Consider the following 20433-nt stretch of genomic DNA (forward strand, 5'->3'; position numbering starts at 1 on the left):
TAAATATTGTTTTTGATATGCATAACCAATGACTTGTGAGTATTATTAGGCGAGGTAACTAGAAAATTCATTATCCTATGAATTAAATAGCAATTTTTAGATGAGTGTCTGGTAGCCCTAATTGTGGGAAGTAGAAACTCTCAAGAGCATAATAGTATGATTTCTGTGGGGATTTAAACCTGTTGCCTTGCTGTGCAAGACCTGAACATGTTAAAGACCACTAATACTGCTTGATATTAGTAGTCTATTTATAATTGGCTGGTATAGCGCCTAATAGGGCGCGGTCTATTTCTAGTGGCATTGAAAGGAACATATTATCTATATCGACAGCAGGAATAAGATGTGTCTAGATGACAGTAACAGCACCGAGAGGAGGGTAAAAAATCTGAGTAGTTGGCAGCGAGAGAGATCTGTAATTTGAGATGACACAAGGGAAGGGACAGGCGGACAGCGCTACAGGTTGGCGACGGCAGAAATTTCACCTACGAATGCGGGTAGGTGCATTACCGCTGCCAATTTTGTGGGTAGGTGCACTGAACCCGCACGCACGCACCGCCGCTGCCGCGCACGTATCATGCATGCTCTGGTTGCCGCCTTGGCTGTCGTTTGTTATCTGCTGACGACGCGCTCACGGGGAGAGTCGCGGTCACGCAAGGTTTGGTACAGGCTGACCGAGGGTGACATCTTTAAAATTCATACTAGTAGTAGTAATACGTTCCCATAAGAATATAATTTAATTTGAAATATCGTCGCTGTGACCGTGACCGAGTTGAGAACCGAAATTTCTTTAGCGGTAATAATATGATATATTGGCGGAACTGAACACGAAAGACCATGGTGGCATGAAAAATGTGGGCATTTTCAGGAGAGCGGCCATCCGTAAAGCACGTTATTTTTGACTCACTCATACATACTGTACATATAGATATAGACTCGAATAATCTCGCAGTCTTGTATATATTAGTCATTTCTATTAGCTTCAGATTTAGACCATATTTGTTTACCCTCAAGTTTAAATAAGTTAAGAGACAAATAAACAATATATATTATTATTACTTATTAGATGGAATTATATATAATATATATATATATCTAAATTATGATATCTATAAGCTAGATTATATAATCTTAAAATGAAATAAACAGTACCCTGTTTAGAATCTCTACCTAATAGTTCGCTGTTAACATTATTAAGCTGTTTAGAATGAACGATTATGAACAGAAAAAAGCTAAAACAAAAAAAAAAATAGAGTAGACTCGCCAGCCAGGCAGCCACCCTCACCCTGGTCTGGTCTCCTCTCCAAGCGGGCAGCGCTCCTCCAAACTGAACCCTATCCTAGCACGAGTGCACGTCGGTGGCAGCAGGAGATGGTGGGGACGGCGGAAGGCGGCGCGGAGAGGGCGGTGCGGCGGTGGGTGGACGCCGCCGGCGGGCGCCTGGTCCTGGACGGCGGGCTGGCCACGGAGCTCGAGGCCAACGGCGCCGACCTCAACGACCCGCTCTGGAGCGCCAAGTGCCTCCTCTCCTCCCCGCACCTCATCCGCAAGGCAAGCCCGCCCGCCCGCCCGCGACCCTCCTTAAGGCTACCCTCACTCTTCGTACGAGGCCGCCCCATTCGGCCGCCGTCCCGTGCTATCCCCTAATGGAAAGTTGTTGGGTGCTTTCTGGCGATCTGTTTGATTGGATCTCCGCCCTCTGTTCTTCGACTTCGAGCCAGGGAGGACCCAAGCACGCGGCGATGCGGCCGTGCTGCCTGCCTTTTTTTTATTTGCCCCCTCTTTTTGTTCCTTCTATATTCGGAACACTTAACTAGTGACGAGCCGAGATTTTGGCCTGGCGTGGGTGGGATCGACGGGTCACTACTTGTTAATACGGTCTACTAATTTATTGCAAGGTAATGTAGTGGGGATGCTTTCTTTTTGTTTTCATGGTCCGAGGGTCTTGGAAGGAAATAGCGTCGCAGCAAAAGAATGTATTTGAGAACGTCCCCACAGCTACTACCGCATCGTGCACAGGACAGTGGCATGTCCTCCTATGCGTATGGGTATGTTGCGGAGATTGGAATGAATAGAGCCCATGCTTGCTGTCGAATTGGCTCGTGCGTCAAGGGACGAAGCTTATGCTAGCGACTGAATTTGGTGACTGGTTCAGGAATATAACTTTATTCTGTCTGATGATTTTGAGCTTGCCCTGGATCAGAACATTCTTGTTCTTATCCAGACTTGTCCCCAGCTGAGTCCTTCACTGTCGACTTCATAAATCAGAACTCATGTTTGACCCACCCAATTCATTGTGGAGGCTAGACATGTACGTCCGGGGAAAGGTGTTTATGTGATTTATTTCCGAAGGTAGTTCTGGGCTAGTATATGTGAACTTCTACTCTAATTAACAGTGAATAACCCGGATGCTATTATCTTAACAGAACTGAATAGCAATTTCGCAGTCGTGATGTCTGTTCAAATCCCTTATTTGTTCTTTACCTAACCAACGAATTATGTACTTTTGTATTTTCATTTAAATAAACCATTCTTGTTTCATTGGGCAAACAGTCATTTTCAGACTACCATGACACATTAATAACCCTTTATGTATTTGGTGAACCAGGTCCATATGGACTACCTAGAAGCTGGGGCGAACATTATAATCACAGCATCGTATCAGGTTCGGTGCTGTAAACACCCAACTTTTCAGCTTCATGTGATGTTCATTTGTCAGTGATACTGACAGTCGTCTTGGGACCGCAGGCCACTATCCAAGGGTTTGAATCAAAGGGCTTTTCAAAAGAACAAAGTGAAAACTTGTTAACAAAGAGTGTTCAGATTGCACTGGAAGCCCGTGAGATGTTCTTGAAGGAACATTTGGAGAAATCCACTCCTATACAGCATCCTATTCTGGTTGCAGCAGCTCTAGGGAGTTATGGGGCTTATCTTGCTGATGGCTCTGAGTACAGGTATTTACAACTACTTAACGACACAGATCATGTCTTCACGTACTCATGCCAGATATTCACTTCCGTTTCGCTGTAAATAGTGGGGATTATGGTGAAGCTGGTACGAAAGAGTTCCTGAAGGACTTTCATCGGCGGAGGCTTCAGGTTCTTGCTGAAGCAGGCCCGGATTTGATTGCTTTTGAAACGATCCCCAACAAATTGGAAGCTCAGGTCTGCTACTTTGTGACCTGGATCTTTTGCCTTGCATATCTACCCATTCTTATGAAATAGTCTCTGATGGCTGGCTACTTTGTCGTTTAGGCATATGTTGAACTCCTTGAGGAATGTAACATCAATATCCCTTCATGGCTTTCCTTCAACTCAAAAGATGGAGTGCATGTTGTGAGTGGTGATTCGTTAATTGAATGCGCTACTATTGCTGACAAGTGTGCAAAGGTTGGTGCAGTCGGGATAAATTGCACACCTCCAAGATTTATTCATGGACTGATACTCTCCATTCGAAAGGTACCCCTAGTATCCACCACATTTTGCATAGTACTTACCATATTTTTTGCCCCTCAATTGCAAATCAATGTTCCTGTTATCCCTGCGAAGTGCACATATCATGATTTCCGTTCTTGTTTTCCCTTGGCATGAATCACTGTTGGGGGAGGCTGCAGTTCTGTTTTATCTAACTAGTAACTTTGTTGTTTTACCACAGGTCACAGACAAGCCTATTCTGATATATCCCAACAGTGGTGAAAGATATGATGGTGAAAAAAAGGAGTGGGTGGTAAGTTCATTGAGCAAAGCTGGGCTTATTCATATATAGAAGCTATCTTCTTTGGAACAAAAAAAACAAGGAAATACCTAGTTTTATCTCTTTTTACAGTTTTTACCTAGTATTATCTCTTTTTACAGTTTTTGTGCATATGATTTGGGTTCCGAAACCACCAAATATAAAAACATAAATACATGCAATGTACTTCCCTAGGTGCTAGGAAAATTTGTACAGCTAGACCTTATTGTGGTCTCTTCCTTTTTCCACGAACATGACTATTCAGTCTTGTATCTGTGGTAGCATGATAAAGCGAAGATGCATTCTCTTATTTTGTTTTTCTTTCGAACGAATACATATCCATAGCCAGCTTGTGCAATTTTTAAATTATCCTCTTCAGCACTTTTTGTTGTTAAATACAAGCCATCCTTTATACATATGCATAGTCAGCATTGTGTGTTTTGTATATTATCCTCTTCAGCACTTTTCATTGTTAAATACAGGCCATCCTTTAGAATTTCGAAACTGAATAAGTATGTGACAATAAGCCTGGGCGGGTCTAAACTCCAGAAGTTTCATGTGCTGTGCAGGAATCCACTGGTGTGTCAGATGGTGATTTTGTTTCGTACGTAAATGAATGGTGCAAAGATGGGGCTGCGCTTATCGGGGGCTGCTGCAGGACAACTCCAAACACTATCAGGGCCATACACAGAACTCTTAACCAAGGCTGCCACAAGCATCAGTTACCTGTAGCATAGATCTGTGCTCCACTCCTGATGCTCTCCTCCCAGCAGTACCTTGAGCTGTATCCCCGAGATTCCTTAACCAGCGCGAACCAATATACTGTTGCGTGTTCTCCTGCAAATGAGATGTTCTGCACCTATGTTTGTAATGTTGTATTTCTGGGTTTTTAAGCTATCCAACTTGGAGATACAACCGGTGAGGAAGCAGCAACAATAGGTAGTTCTACTTCTGAGTGAGGAAAAACAACTTGCGGCTGAGTTAATGAAGCTTAGTAGCTACCACCGTTGTATGACAGTTGCTCAGAGATGTTATCTTCATTAAGTGCTTATATTACCGCTAGTTCGCTGTGAAATTTGTTAAACCATTATATGTAAGTTTTGTTTGACAAGACTGCATCTCCTGAAACTAAGATCTTAGTTTCCTGCTATTTCCCTGTGAACTGTGTTAAATTGTATGCAAGTTTTCTTTGACGCATCTCCTGAAACGAAGGTCTTAATATATTTCTGCTACCCGCCGTGTATTGTATTAAATAATACTCCCTGTGTTTCAAAATATAGTTCTTTCTATCTTATTTTTTTTTCATCCACATTCATTTAAATGATAATATAGATATAGTTGTAAATTGCATTCATATGTTACTTAATGGATGTGTAATTAGACCAAAACGAATTATATTTTAGGTGCAATTACTTAATATATGTATAATTAGTCAAAACGAATTATATTTTGGGACGGAGGAAGTAAGTTTTATTTGACAAACCAGCATCTCCTGAAATGAAGATCTTGCTCTACCTGTCAGCACAACAAAGTGGATGATAGATTTACCAATCAAAATTTCAGTTTAAAGAAAGTATGCAATTTGGTGTGAAATACTCCCCATATCCTTGCATGAATTGTGGCATCGGCTGCTTTCTTCCGCACTTTACATACATGCAAGAGGAATACGTTTCGCCCCTTGATATGTGAAAGAAAGAGCCACACAGAAATTCATTATAAAGTATGGCAACAGGTAGGTAGCTAGCTAACACCTGGATTTCCATGACAGCAGAAATAACATAAAGTATAAAAACATCATAGCCTTAACAGTACTTCCATCAAACAGAAACATGAGTATTCATGAGCAACATGAGCAAATTGTAACGCAAACAGTCTGCCACCCAAAACCACAAATAAAAAAAAAATCCACAATAAGATGTCTCTTGGACAGCTAAAGTTTGGTTAACTGAACTGACAATAGACCAAGAAAAGAAGCTGACGACACCTAGGCCTCCCACTGCATCTTTCAGGCCATGATCTTGGCCGATCTCATGTACAGGCTGTCCACAACCTTGCCAACATTCGTGATCGTTTCAAGTGTGGCAGGGAAGATCTCCTCAGTCTTGCTGTCCTCGAAGATGATGAGGCAGCCAGCGCCTTGATCAAGTGTCCCTGCGAATTTCTTGTCGAGGATCATCTGGGACAGCTTCTTCTCAACATGGTTCATTGGCAGCTCAATCATCTCTGCTATGTGAGCAATCTCCACCCTTGAGTAGGGCTCAATCAGCCTGCAGAGGTTCTGCTCCAAGAGAGTGTCATACAGCGAGGAAAGGTGCCTGTGGACAATAGGATCTTCTTCCAGCTGAGCTTTGTAATCACGGAGAGCAGTTTCGAAGTACTTCAGAGACCTTTTGGAGTAGGCATCGGCCACAGCTTTCATAGCATCAACATCAGGACCCAGATACTTGAGGCCAGCCTTCGATGAGATGATTCCTGCAACATCATCAGCTTGGTTGACCATTATCTTGCACAGAAGCATGTACTTCAAGCTGAAGATAGCCTTGGGATCTTCCAGTGAACTGAAAGCTTCAAATGCTTCGAAGAAGTAGCTGTAAGCAGTCTTGTAATCCTTCTCTTCAGCATGAAGGATCCCACTCTGCAGATCAATTGTGCCCTGCTGAGATGGCGGCACATAAATGGCATTGGCTGCAGTTCTGGCAGCAGTCAGAGAAGCTTTGGCCTTTGGAAGGTTTCTCAGAGAGAAATGGAGCTTGCTCTCCAAAAGGTCGATGTCCACAAGAAGCAACTTGTCATCCAGCCTCCTAACTTCCTTGATGAGTCCAGAAAGGAGTGTAAGAGCCTCAGTATACTCCTGATTCTCCAACAGAAGGGCTGCCAGCCTTGCTTCCACACGCTGCCTGAGGAAGGTTCGCTTCTCTGCACGGGTCCATTCTACCATCTCCTTGCACAGTGAGATCTGAAGCTGAGATGTTCCAGGCACCTTGGCAACGGCATCAATGATGCCACGCACAATCTTCGCAGTCTTCGCCTTGGGGATCAATGCAAAAAAGGGCCTGAGCTGGGTCAAAAGGTTCCTGAGGTCTTCAGCTCTGTTCTCTTTTGTGAGGTAGTTTGTGAGATTCGTGATGGCAAGCTCTTTTACTCTCAGTGCATCCGCAGATGAAGAGGGATCCTCAAGCACGCGGTAGAGGATTGAGATGGACTCAGAAGCGTCCTTGGCCTCCTGAGCCTTGGCTACGGACTCAGTGGTAGCAGGAAGGTATGAAGATTGCATGGACGAAGACATGGTGACTTACTACTGCAAGCAAGATGAACACAAGAACATATTAGAAATAATGACCAGAGCTTGGTCAATAAGTGGGGAGTAGGAAATTAGTACTCAGTACAAAGTGCTGATGATTATGGAATCCATATGTATGTGCACCCTACTTTTTGGGGAAAATGAGTCATTTTAGTCATACTATATCACCTGTTTTTTCCCCTATATTTGATTTGCCCAAATCATCATGCTCTAGAGATGGAAGTGGAATGACAAAAATTCTACCCGCCCCAAAGCAAATAGGCAAAACTTGAACGGATCAAGTAACCATGAACCACAACATCTTGGTTGTTTTCATTGTCATGGCCACCAAGTCATCGAAAAGAAAGAAACTGACACGGAATAAATAAAGGAACATGCTTAGGAGGAATTAGCTAATAAGACTTCTGGACTCCATACACCATACCACACTGGGTAACATGGTTATTGAAGCGGTAAAACGTTAAAACGTTATGAACCACCTTTTTAACATTTAAACGTTGAAACGTCTTTTCAAACTTGGCATAGAACTTCAAATATAGAATAAGTTCATACATAAGTTGAGTACTTGAGTTCACAAACCAAATAGCAGAAAAGGAAACAGATCAAGTTCAACAACATAAGTTCAACCACACACGTTACAACTTGTATCTATGATCAGTGAATGTGAGCAAAATCAAAATAGAGCCTAAATAGAGAAGCTCACTGTCTGAATTTGAACTTGGGGTGCTTCAGTGTCACTGAAAACCTGAACCTGGGCTGGGCGCTGGCTGCTGGAAACCTAAACCTGGGATGGACGCTGGCTGCTGGAGGATGGTGGAGGGAGGAGGGGGGCAGAGGGGAGGAGAGGTGGGGCACTGGCTGTTAGAGGATTGTGGAGGGAGGATGTGGGTGGCGACGCTGGAGGAGAGGGAGTCAGGGCGGCGGTGCTGGTCCGCTGGAGGCCGACCGACGGCGGCGCTGGTCCGCTGGAGGGGGTAGAGCGGCGACGCTGGTGTAGATGAGGGCGGCGGCCGGCTGCGCGTCCACGCGCTGGAGAGGAGGGCGGCTGGCGCTCGCACGTAGGAGCTGGATGCTGGCGTTGACCGCCTGGATGACATAGGGTTTTCCATTTTTTTGGCCCAGGAAAGGCCCATGAACGAGTAGAACGTCCTAAACACATGTAAAACACCTTAAAACGCGCCGAGGACGCTTAAGCGACGTTTAAACACATTTAACGGACGTTCTACACCATTTTGTTAAAACACCCAGACGTTTCAACCCTAAATCACGTTTTGTCGTTTAAACGACGCTTAAACGATATTTAAGCGACATTTTAATAACAATGTTGGGTAATCGATCACCGGAATACTGACATATCAAATCCCATCCTCTCCTCACAGGTGCACCCATAAAAGGCACACTACCTAGTTATTCTGTTAAAACATTGCAGGCCACCATGACCAAGGGCAAGGTTTTCAAGTCGATAAGTCGAGTCGAGTCGACAAAGTACCGACTTGGTGATTAATCGATAAGTCAGTCGACTAGTCGTCGACTTGCCAATATAGTGGTTGTTTTGCCTATATAATGCCTTCATATAGATAATATAGCATTTATATATGAAGAAAGAGCATGTTTTACCTCATTTGAAGCCTGAAATTGAACGAAACTGAAATAAACAGCAAGTCTTACCTCATTTGAAGCCTCAAACTGAACCAAATCAGCCACATAAGTGATAAGTCATAACTCATAAGTCATAACAGCCATATAGTTCAAATTGGAAAACAGATAGCAAGAAAATATAGTTCAAACTTGAAAGGAAATAAGCTCTATTAGATAGCTAAGCTGCTGCTGCAGCTAGATAGATACTAGATAGTAGATACCCTAATATCTCCCAAATCAAGATCATCCATTGCATTTTCTCCTAAATCAAGATAATATGTTGTGTAATGGGCCTTTGGGCTGTTTGGGCTGAACTGGGGCATAAGTCGGCCGACTTGCCAGACCAAGTCGACGACTAGTCGACTGAGAATTTCCAGTCGTTGACAAATCAACCGACTTGCCAGAAAAGTCGAGCCGGCTCCCCAAGTCGAGCTCCCAGGACCGACTGGACGACTAGTCGCCGACTTGAAAACAGGGCTTCTTCGAAGCATTTGGTCACCAAACCATTCGGCTAACCGGGCTAGCCGACCGACTAGCCGGTAATCGGTCCCGGCCGGTTAGGCCGTACGACCGGTTTTAAAATTTGAATTTGTGAAACTTTGTAAAATTTGAAACATTTTGATGATAATTTTCTTATAAATACTATGGATTATTTTAAGACTTTCCACTGAAACCAAATTTAAAAACACGCTAACAAATTCAAACTAAAAATCAAACAAGTTTAAAAAAATACTTGTAATAATAGTTATTGTTGATATTTTCACCGATGTCGGATCGGATCGATCCAGTATGACAACACAGGGACAACATATATCATGGATTCAAGTGCAAGTACTACAAGAAACAGTGGAAGGGGTGTACGAATGGGAGGACACTGAGTACTACTAAATCTTGGTGGAGTCGTGGAGTACGACTTTTGTGTGGACCGGTCAGACTTAGACAGAGTACAAGGCACAATTGATGCGTGAGCAAGGTATTATGTTGCTATCAGCGGAGGTGTACAATATGGCACAAGCACAATATCAGTAGAATGCACCCCATGTGAATGATCTTCGAAGAGGAACAACTGTGAACTATGAATGGTGTATTTGTATCTTCGGTGTTGTTTGTGAACTATGAAACAATGTCATGTAATGTATTAGAACTGCTAAATGTTGTTATTGGACTTGTGATACTGTTTGAGGTCATCTTTTGTTCAAATTATGGGGCCTCAACGTGCTTTATTTGCAAAAGTACATATGGCTCGGTTTTTGTTTCTATGCTGCCGGTTTATCAGGCCAGGAGCTGATTAATCGGCCTTATCGGTCGATTTATCGGTTTCAAACCATTTCGAATTAAAAAAACTAGGCGATTTCGATTTCGGTCGGTTTTCACCGGTTTGTCGTGATAAATCGGTTATCGGTGGGCGCCGGTTTTCACCTTAGTAACCAGGTTCCCGGATCGATGTGACCGAGGAACGGGAACGTGGTATACGGTACGCTACTAAAACTAGGTTTTAACACTACGGGAACAAGATTGTTCCCACGTTCCCGGAACGAGGAACGTGGCCACGTTCCCAGTTCCCTGTTACTAAGGTTTTCACCCTTCAACCGGTTTGGTGAACCCTGACCATGACACTGAAATTGCAAGCAAGCCATACTGTTTGTCAAGCAAAACAGGATCACAACACCAGTAAACGCCTACAAAGTGGCGGATCCAGCAACCCTGGCATGTTCTTTCGTTTCTGGCAAACAGATTGACGTTATCAGGTATAAAACAAACATGCGAATTGGGTCAGATCCAGATGCGCACAGCTTAGGTTAGGGTTTGTCGGTGCTCGATTTTGCACAGCGGGCAGGGAGGAAATGGATCTGTAGGGAAGGGGCGTGTACCTGGAGGATAATCGTCGTGGCGAAGGGCACAATGAACACTGAACAGAGCGCCGCAACTCGACCAGCCGTCGTCGCCGGAAAAGAGAAGCCGAGTCAGGGAGAGACGTAGTCGGAAGGGCAAACAAGCGGTTTGTTTTCTTTTCTTGAGAAGAAAGAAGATCGATGAACAGGTTGGTGGGCCGACTTCGACTCCAGCAAGGCATGAAAAGATAGGCCAGCCCATACAGAAAGAACGGATCTATACTAGGAACAGAATGGGCCTATACACCAAGCCATGCATACTAATTTCATTTATATCTCGTGCCTTTGTCAAAACAGAAGAGGTATGATTTTTGTATAGGGTGTGCAGCAACAAAAATTTCATATATAATTCTGATGTATAAATAATTTTAGAGTACATTCAATAAAAAATTCTATAAATAGATATAAAGTTTAACATTTAACAATTAAGTACAAAAGTTGCATACATTAGAATATAAATAGTTTGAACATGTTATAAAATAGACACAAAGATCGCAAAATACTACTAATCTGTCATAGGCTTCCTCAACGAATGAAAATCTCAATTATGTCTTCTTTATCCACTTCAAAGAAAATATTCCTCAATATATGTAACAAAATTTTCAAGTTGCAAGTTAAGTTTTAGAATAATAAAGTTTAAAATGAAGATATTTTGAACCTCCTCACAAGATATTATGCTTAGACTAAATTTTGAAGCATATGATAACTTAGTAAGTACCAAAAAACTGCGAGGATCATATGGGTAGCCACCAGACTCTCCCGAAAGGTCCGAGGGGGCCTACGACTAGAGAATTGGAATCCTACCTTGGCAGAAAGACATCCCAAAATCCTTCATTTGGCCCGTCGAAATCTGAGGATGCGCAAAACAAAGAGGATGAAAAAATGATCACGATCTTGAGAGTTCGGAAGGGGAAAACTCGTACCACGAATCAATCATCCTCTATCTAATGGGACACAATACTGAGGGAGGTCCTGTTGGTCACTTGATTTTTATTGTTGTAAACCATAAAACAAGGTAACACAATTGTTAAGCGTTAAAGAACATTCGTCCTTCGAAGCATTATTCCCTCTCGGGCATAATGAATCTTAGACGAAGGTTATGAAGAACGAATCTTCATCATTCATAAATATGAATATTCATTTATAAGATGTAAAATCAAGTCACATATTTATTTCATAAAAAAGATATAGACACTTATCAAAAATTGTATTACATTGATACCTTTGGCTTGCTTGAACACAATGACGCGAGAGCAATTACAATCCAGCGCGAACAGTATGGGGGTACTGTTCACCTATTTATACACATGGGACGCAGCCCGGGTAAAAATACATTTGTGACCCTAACGTATATACATTATCCTAATGCAGAACACTAGGGATTAACATGTCTTTTCCTCTTCGGCTCAACATTATGGTTGACCTTCGTAACCACCATTAAACAGAAGTTGTCATCCTTCGGCACTTTTATACATGCTCGTTGTAGCTTCGGCGTTCAATCTTGTTGCTTATAGACAATTTCTCTGCTTAAGGACCTTCGACAGAGAAGGAGACCCCAACATTAGCCCCTTCGCGGTGCTAGATCATTTTTTCATAACGAGCTCGATCCACGAAAAACACGAAGGCTTCTAAATATCAAAGGTCCAAAAAACAGCTTACCTGAGCTTGTTATTAAAAATGAATAAAAATTTACGGCCTTTGTCGGTCCGCCGATCAGTCAATATGTGTGTTACAGCGGTTCGCCTTCGTCACCTGTAGGGCCATATAAACAGATGAGTTGGAGAGAAGTTACCACAACATTCATTGATATTGCACCGTTGTGCTGTTGAATTTTTTTACTGAAGCTGAAGCTCTCTTTTTCCCGTGCACATGCTGTGTAAGCTTCGGACAAACGTCAAATTAGCTGGATCTAGCTTCGGACATGTTGGGGCGAAGGCGAAGACGCTACCCTTCGCGTGAAGCCTTCGTCGCGTCGCTACACCAAAGAACGCGAGACGACTGGTGTGGTTGCCCTTCGTCCCCTCCATTGCAAGACGGAGGCCAGACCCCGACGAAGTCTGCTGGTCCCGCGCCCCTCATCTCGCCAGAGGCCCACGTGGAATTCGGGCCACTGTAACGGGCCCCGCGTGGACAGGCAGGTTACGGGCCTCATCTGTAATAGCTTTTCTGTAATGACGGTCTGTAAACCTCCTTTATGGGAATATTCTGGGGATAATACGGGTACCCGAGGACATAACCGTCCTTGTTTCTTGGGACGTTAGACACTCGGGTACCTATAAATACCCCCGTACAGTGCCCTTGAGAGGCCGGATTAACAGAGCAATTGCCATTCCACGCTAAACCTTGCTTGCATTCTTTTCACTCCCCCGTTGGATCAACTTGCCCAGGAGAGCAAGTTCCAACATTTGGCGCCCACCGTTCGTGCTCCGAACAAACCACCCGCGATGGCACCCAAGAGAGCTAGTTCGAAGGCAGCCCCATCTATCGACGAAGCAACGAAGGCAGTGCTGCTAGCCGAAAAAAGGGCAAGGCCCTCGCAGACAACACCCCCCAAGAAGCCTGCGAAGACGAAGCTCTCTGCAAGAGACAGCGATGAACAACCCACTCCCGAAGGCACCCTACGCACCTGTAGCTCCGGAGGACAACCACAAGCACCACCCCCAGGCTTTGCTCCACTAGAGGGCGAAGACGCAATAGAGGACGGCGAAGTCATCGGCATCTCAGCCGAAGAACAGCTACAGCTACGGGCCCTGCGCATCAAGAACCGCAACCTCCAAAAGCAGAAAGACATCCTCGAGGCCAAGCGCCAACGTGTCACCGTGCAAGCCAAGGTGCGCCAGATGATACGAGACGAGGAGCAGAGAGCCTAGGAACTCGAGCAAGAGATTACGCTCATGCGGAGCGAAGGCCAGCACGATCTGCAGCACGACCCGACCCTCCAACAGCGCGCGCCAGCCGGAGACTTATTCATTCCCCAGCGCGGACCCTTTATCCCACAGGCCGCAGCTTTCCAAGGCATCAACTACCTTGATGAGCGAAGCCCCCTGGATCCGCAACTCCAAGTGTCACCATGGCCCGCCAACTTCAGGGCAGGGACCTACCCCAAGTACAACGGCAGCACCGACCCAGCATAATACATCATGAGCTATCAAGTCGCTGTCGCATCATCCGGAGGAGCCACAATGGCCAAGTCTTTCATCATCGCCCTCGAGGGTCCGGCCTTGACCTGGTACACCAGGTTGCCCCCATTGTCCATCGACTCCTAGAAAGGACTCCGAGACAAGTTTCTGCTTAACTTCCAAGGGTACCGACCCGACACCGATGCTTTGGCCGAGCTATCACTCTGCAAACAGCAAGAGAAGGAAACCCTCCGGGAGTACTACCGCAAGTTCCTGACTCTCAAGTCACAACTGCCTTCGGTCGACGACCAAATTGCCATACACTACGCCATCAGTGGCCTTCGGGCTGGCGTCCTATACAGTCACTGCATCAGGGACCCACCTAAAAATCTCCAAGAGCTCTATCAGCTGTTCGAGAAGTACGCCAGATCCGAAGAGCTCCATCAGCGCAAGGTTGAGTCTCAGAGAAAGCCCAAGGACCCTCCGTAGTCCAGCCAAACCTGGACAAGGCCTTCGCAGTCAGACTCCGGACGGGACAGCCGTAGCCAGCAGCAAGTGCAGAACATAGCCAACCAGCACCCCCCCGGCGAGGCCGCTCGCCATCAAGACTATCCCCCCCAGGGCCGCGGTAATGGCGCGCGAGGCCGGGGCCAGGGATGGGCGCAGCAACTGCGCAGATATTACTGCCTGTTTCATGGCGAAGATTGCACACTCCCAACAAGGGATTCCTAGAAACAAAGGCCACTAGTGACAGGATGTCTCGGGCACAACCAGCCGACAACCAGAGAGTTGTCGCGCACACATATCAACACCACCACCCACAACCATACAACAACGGCCACGCCCAGCATCTATCTAACCACGCATATCAGCACCACCAGGAGGTACAAGTCGTACCACCCCCGCTCCCGCCTCCGCATCAACCGAACCCACACCACAAAAATCACCCCCAAGCACCAAAACAAGAGGACTTCGCCGATCCGCCGTATCACGGAGTCATCCACATGATCACCAGAGGGTCCAGCGTTGACTTCGAGACGAAGTGGCAAAAGAGGGATCACTACCGAAGCGTCAACCACGTCGCCCTCACCGGCCCAGTCGTGCAAACAAAGTGGTCACATGTGCCACTAACCTTCGACGCCTGAGATGTTGATCTGCGCAGCGCACCCCACGTCGACGTCATGGTAATCAACTACAGTGTGGCAGGCTGGGACCTACACAAAGTCCTAGTAGACAATGGCAGCCAGGCGGACATCATCTTCCTGCACGCCTTCGACCGCATGGGCATCAGCCACAGCTTACTCAAGCCTTCGGACAACCCCCTATATGGCTTCGGCGGCAAGGGCACTTTCCCTATGGGCAAGATAGAACTACCCCTGTCATTCGGCGTAGCACCCAATGCGCGAAGCGAACAGGTCACCTTTGACATCATCGACATGGTCTACCCCTACAACGCCATAATGGGTCGGGGCTCCATCAATAAATTTGAAGCGGCCATTCACGGACTGTACCTCTGCATGAAAATTCCGGGTCCGCAAGGCATGATAACGGTTTACGGGAACCAGCAGACTGCGCGTAACATCGAGAGAGACTTCGTTCTAGGTCAACGAAACGTACACTGCCTTATGACACAGCGCGAAGACTCCGAAGCGACCCGCCCAACCGCCGACGAAAATGTGACAGCACAGCTGCAAAGCAACGACGGAACGAAGACAGTTCCCCTCGACCCGGCGATGCCCAAGCAAACGGTCGTAATAAGTGAAGACCTGACTTTGCAAGACGAGGAGAAACTCATCTCATGTCTCTCTAGAAACAAGGACGTCTTCGCCCGGTCCGCCCTCGACCTGGTCGGAGTCAGCCGCACCGTCATCGAGCATAGTCTGGGCATCGACCCTTCTGTGCGCCAAAAAAGCAGCGGCTGCGCAAAATGTCCGACGAAAAAACGGAAGCCGCCAAAGCCGAAGTGCACCGCCTACTGGAGGCCAATTTCATCGAACCAATCGCCTACCCTACGTGGCTCGCCAATGTAGTCATGGTACAAAAGAAAAGCGGTAAGTGGCGAATGTGCATCGATTTCACCAGCCTCAATAAGGCATGTCCCAAGGACAATTTCCCGCTGCCACAGATCGACAAGATAGTCGATAGTGCAGCCGGATGCGAATTCATGTCACTTCTCGACTGCTTCTCCGGCTACCACCAGATATACATGAAGGAGGAAGACAAGGCCAGCACCAGTTTCAGCACACCCTTCGGCACGTACTGCTTCTTCAGAATGCCGGAGGGACTCAAGAACGCTAGGTCAACCTTCTCTCGCCTCACCAAGACGGTGCTCGAGAGCCAAGTGGGCCACAACATTTTCATGTACGTAGATGACATCGTTGTCGCAAGCAAAAATAAAGAAGATCACCTGGCTGACCTCGCAGAGACATTCACAAACATGCGGGACGCACGACTTCGCCTCAACCCCGAGAAATGTGTCTTCGAAGTTCGCTAGGGGAAGATACTGGGTTACTTGGTGTCGCACCGCGGGATCGAGGCCAACCCGATCAAGATTCAAGCAATCATCAATATGACACCCCCGCAGTCAACCAGGGATGTCCAGCGTCTGACAGGCAGATTAGCCGCCCTTAACAGATTCATTTCCATGTCCGCAGAGTGGAGTCTTCCCTTTCTCAAGACACTGCACGGTGCAAAAGACTTCGCATGGGGACCAGAACAGGCGGCAGCCTTCGCATCACTAAAGCAACACCTGTCAGACTTGGCAATTTTTACTAGTCCCGACCCCTCGCTTCCTCTGCTGCTCTACATCGCAGCCTCGCCATATGCAGTCAGCGTAGCGCTAGTCCAAGAGCAAGACAGGGAGGGCACGACCCAGCAGTGTCTAGTCTACTACGTCTCCGAAGTCCTCATGACTTCCAAGTGCAAGATGACGGAATTAGAAAAAATCTCCTACGCAGTCGTCATGGCATCGCGCAAGTTGCTCCACTACTTCGAGGCGTTCAAGGTGCGGGTCACCTTGGATAGGGGATTGGGCAAACTGTTCAGAAACCCGGAGGCGTCCGTCCGAATCGCCAAATGGGCAGCCTCTCCGGGTACCACATCACCTTCGAACCCAGGACAACAATCAAGTCGCAGGTCCTAGTAGACTTCATCATCGACTGGACAGGGCCGACACGGTAGCAAGAAGAGCCCCCAAAGAAGGTGTGGACCATCCACTGCGATGGATCATGGTGCCATGCGGGGGCAGGCGCGGCTGCAATTATCACGTCACCCACAGGCGTCAAGCACAGATACGCAGCACGCCTTAGCTTCGCTTTGGAGTCCGACAGATGCACCAACAACATAGCAGAATACGAAGCTGTCATCCTGGGCCTTCGCAAGCTGAGAGCACTCGGTGTCACCACCTGCATAGTCAAGACAAATTCCAAAGTAGTTGTCGGCCAGGTCGAAAAAGAATATTCAGCAAAAGACGCCGCACTCATGCAGTATCTCACGGCTGTTCGCAGTTGAGAGCACCTAGAGGGGGGGGGGTGAATAGGTGATCCTGTAAAAACTTAAAACTTAAGCCACAAAACTTGGTTAAGTGTTAGCACAATAATCGCCAAGTGGCTAGGGAGAAGATCTTGCACAATATGATAACCACGAAGAGTTCAACACAGAGATGACACAGTGGTTTATCCCGTGGTTCGGCCAAGTACAAAACTTGCCTACTCCACGTTGTGGCGTCCCAACGGACGAGAGTTGCACTCAACTCCTCTCAAGTGATCCAATGATCAACTTGAATACCACGGTGTTTTGCTTTTCTTTTCTTATCCCGTTCGCGAGGAATCTCCACAACTTGGAGCCTCTCGCCCTTACACTTTTGATGTTCACAAAGAATCACGGAGTAAGGGAGGGATGAGCAACTCACACAAGACACAAAGATCACAACAAATACACACACACAAGACCCAGACTTGAGCTCAAAAGACTAGCACACTAGAACGGGGCTCAAATCACTAGAATGGCGAACAAGTGCGCAAGAATGATGTGTGAGTGATCAATAGTGCTCAAAGGAAGCTTGGTTATCTCCTCCATGCGCCTAGGGGTCCCTTTTATAGCCCCAAGCCAGCTAGGAGCCGTTGAGAGCAATCTGGGAAGACAATTCTTGCCTTCTGTCGTCTGGCGCACCGGACAGTCCGGTGCACACCGGACAGTGTCCGGTGCCCGATTTCTTTCCTTTTCCAGCGAAGTCGACCGTTGGCAGCCAGAGAGCCGTTGGCGCACCGGACATGTCCGGTGCACACCAGACAGTCCGGTGCCCCCTTCTAGTCGTTGGCTTGGCCACGTGTCCCGCGCAGATCGCGCGGCCGACCGTTGGCCCGGCCGACCGTTGGCTCACCGGACAGTCCGGTGCACACCGGACAGTCCGGTGAATTATAGCCGTACGTCGCCGGTGAATTCTCGAGAGCGGCCACTTCGCTCGATCCAGTCTGGCGCACCGGACACTGTCCGGTGCACCACCGGACAGTCCGGTGCTCCCAGACTGAGCAGATTCTTGGCTGCTCGAGCCAAGACATTTCCAATTGGATTTTTCCTGTTTCCAGCACTTAGACACAACACATTAGTCCATTAAATAGTGTACTAAGTCTAGAAACATACCTTTTGACATGATTTGCACTTTGTCCACCACTTTGCATATATTAACACAAAAGCACTTGTGTTGGCACTTAATCACCAAAATACTTAGAAATGGCCCAAGGGCACATTTCCCTTTCAATCTCCCCCTTTTTGGTGATTTATGCCAACACAACATAAAGCAACTAGAACAAGTGCAAAATCAATTCAAATAAGAACTCCAAATAGTTTTGATTCAAATTTGACATATATGGATCACTCTTTGCCACCACTTGGTTTTGTTTTTGCAAATCAACCTCAAATTCCTATCTTTAAGTCAAACACACTTGTAGAGACATAAAGAGAGCTGTTCCAATAGAAATTGATCAAAGATTTCAAAAACTCCCCCTTTTTCCCCATAATCAACCATTCTTCCCACAAGAGACCAACTTTTGACAAAAGAGACAACTAAAGAATTTTGACAAATCAAAAAGCTCTATTCTCAAGTGACAGCTGATCCATTTATTGCTTTGGCCTTATTTTCTCCCCCTTTGGCATCAAGCACCAAAACGGGATCAATCTTGGCCTTTTAACCCCATTGCCTCACCAAAATCTTCAATAAGAATGCAAAGGCAATAAGAGTACATGATATGAACTTGGAATAAGTTACCCTCTCATCGGAGTGCAGTGGAAGTCTTTCATGGTCCAAGTCCACCTTTTTCCTTTCAATCCTTCTTTGAGACTAAATCAGCAAACTCAAGCACATGGTTAGTCTCAAAGGGTCAAGTTGTAACACATCTCCCCCTAAATATGTGCATCACTTTGCAACGGACTTGTGAGGTCCAGGGAGTGTTTGTACAACTTGAGCACCATAACTAAATAACAAAATGCATAGGGAACATGATCAAAGGCATAAACACATGTATGCTATAAATCAATCCAAGTTCCGCGAATCTAAGACATTTAGTTCACTACGCAACCTGCAAAAGGTCTTCTCATCTAGAGGCTTGGTAAAGATATTGGCTAGCTGGTTCTCGGAGCTAACATGGAATACTTCGATATCTCCCTTTTGCTGGTGGTCTCTCAAAAAGTGATGCCGGATGTCTATGTGCTTTGTGCGGCTGTGTTCAACAGGGTTTTCCGCCATGCGGATAGCACTCTCATTATCACATAGGAGTGGGACTTTGCTCAGATTGTAGCCAAAGTCCCGGAGGGTTTGCCTCATCCAAAGTAGTTGCGCGCAACACTGTCCTGCGGCAACATACTCGGCCTCAGTAGTGGATAGGGCAACGGAAGTTTGTTTCTTAGAATTCCATGACACCAGGGACCTTCCTAAGAATTGGCATGTCCCCGATGTACTCTTCCTATCGACCTTACATCCAGCATAGTCGGAATCTGAATATCCAATTAGGTCAAAGGTAGACCCCTTTGGATACCAGAGCCCGAAGCAAGGCGTAGCAACTAAATATCTAAGGATTCGCTTCACTGCCACTAAGTGACACTCCTTAGGATCGGATTGAAATCTAGCACACATGCATACGCTAAGCATAATATCCGGTCTACTAGCACATAAATAAAGTAACGACCCTATCATTGACCGGTATGCTTTTTGATCAACGGACTTACCTCCTTTGTTGAGGTCGGTGTGTCCGTCGATCCCCATCGGAGTCTTTGCGGGCTTGGCATCCTTCATCCCAAACCGCTTCAGCAAGTCTTGCGTGTACTTCGTTTGAGAGATGAAGGTGCCGTCCTTGAGTTGCTTCACTTGGAACCCAAGGAAGTAGTTCAACTCGCCCATCATTGACATCTCGAATTTCTGCGTCATCACCCTGCTAAACTCTTCACAAGAATTTTTATTAGTAGAACCAAATATTAAGTCATCGACATAAATTTGGCACACAAACAAATCACCATCACATGTCTTGGTAAAAAGAGTTGGATCGGCTTTCCCAACCTTGAAAGCATTAGCAATTAAAAAGTCTCTAAGGCATTCATACCATGCTCTTGGGGCTTGCTTAAGTCCATAGAGCGCCTTAGAGAGCTTACACACGTGGTCGGGGTACCGTTCATCCTCGAACCCAGGGGGTTGCTCCACGTACACCTCCTCCTTGATTGGCCCGTTGAGGAAGGCGCTCTTCACATCCATTTGGAACAACCT

At 46.3% G+C, this 20433-nt stretch overlaps 2 protein-coding genes across 3 annotated transcripts; one reads left to right on the plus strand and one right to left on the minus strand.

Moving 5' to 3' along the window:
- Positions 1 to 1238: 1238 nt before the first annotated feature.
- Positions 1239 to 4885, plus strand: HMT-3 (Homocysteine S-methyltransferase 3). The gene is made up of 7 exons (NM_001111543.2): positions 1239 to 1548; positions 2606 to 2662; positions 2746 to 2951; positions 3032 to 3161; positions 3252 to 3455; positions 3652 to 3723; positions 4299 to 4885. Exons 1-7 carry the CDS (start codon positions 1369 to 1371, stop codon positions 4464 to 4466), a joined length of 1017 nt encoding a protein of 338 aa, NP_001105013.1. The 5' UTR covers positions 1239 to 1368; the 3' UTR covers positions 4467 to 4885.
- Positions 4886 to 5318: 433 nt separating this feature from the next.
- On the minus strand, positions 5319 to 10622 carry LOC100193485 (26S proteasome non-ATPase regulatory subunit 11-like protein). 2 transcript variants are annotated; one of them, NM_001138600.1, is given in 2 exon segments: positions 5319 to 7027; positions 10540 to 10622. In NM_001138600.1, a coding segment is annotated over 1 exon segment (1281 nt). In that variant the 5' UTR covers positions 7016 to 7027; positions 10540 to 10622; the 3' UTR covers positions 5319 to 5734.
- Between the last annotated feature and the right edge of the window lie 9811 nt (positions 10623 to 20433).

The sequence above is a fragment of the Zea mays genome, chromosome 3 (assembly GCF_902167145.1).
Source record: "Zea mays cultivar B73 chromosome 3, Zm-B73-REFERENCE-NAM-5.0, whole genome shotgun sequence".
Lineage (NCBI taxonomy): Eukaryota > Viridiplantae > Streptophyta > Magnoliopsida > Poales > Poaceae > Zea > Zea mays.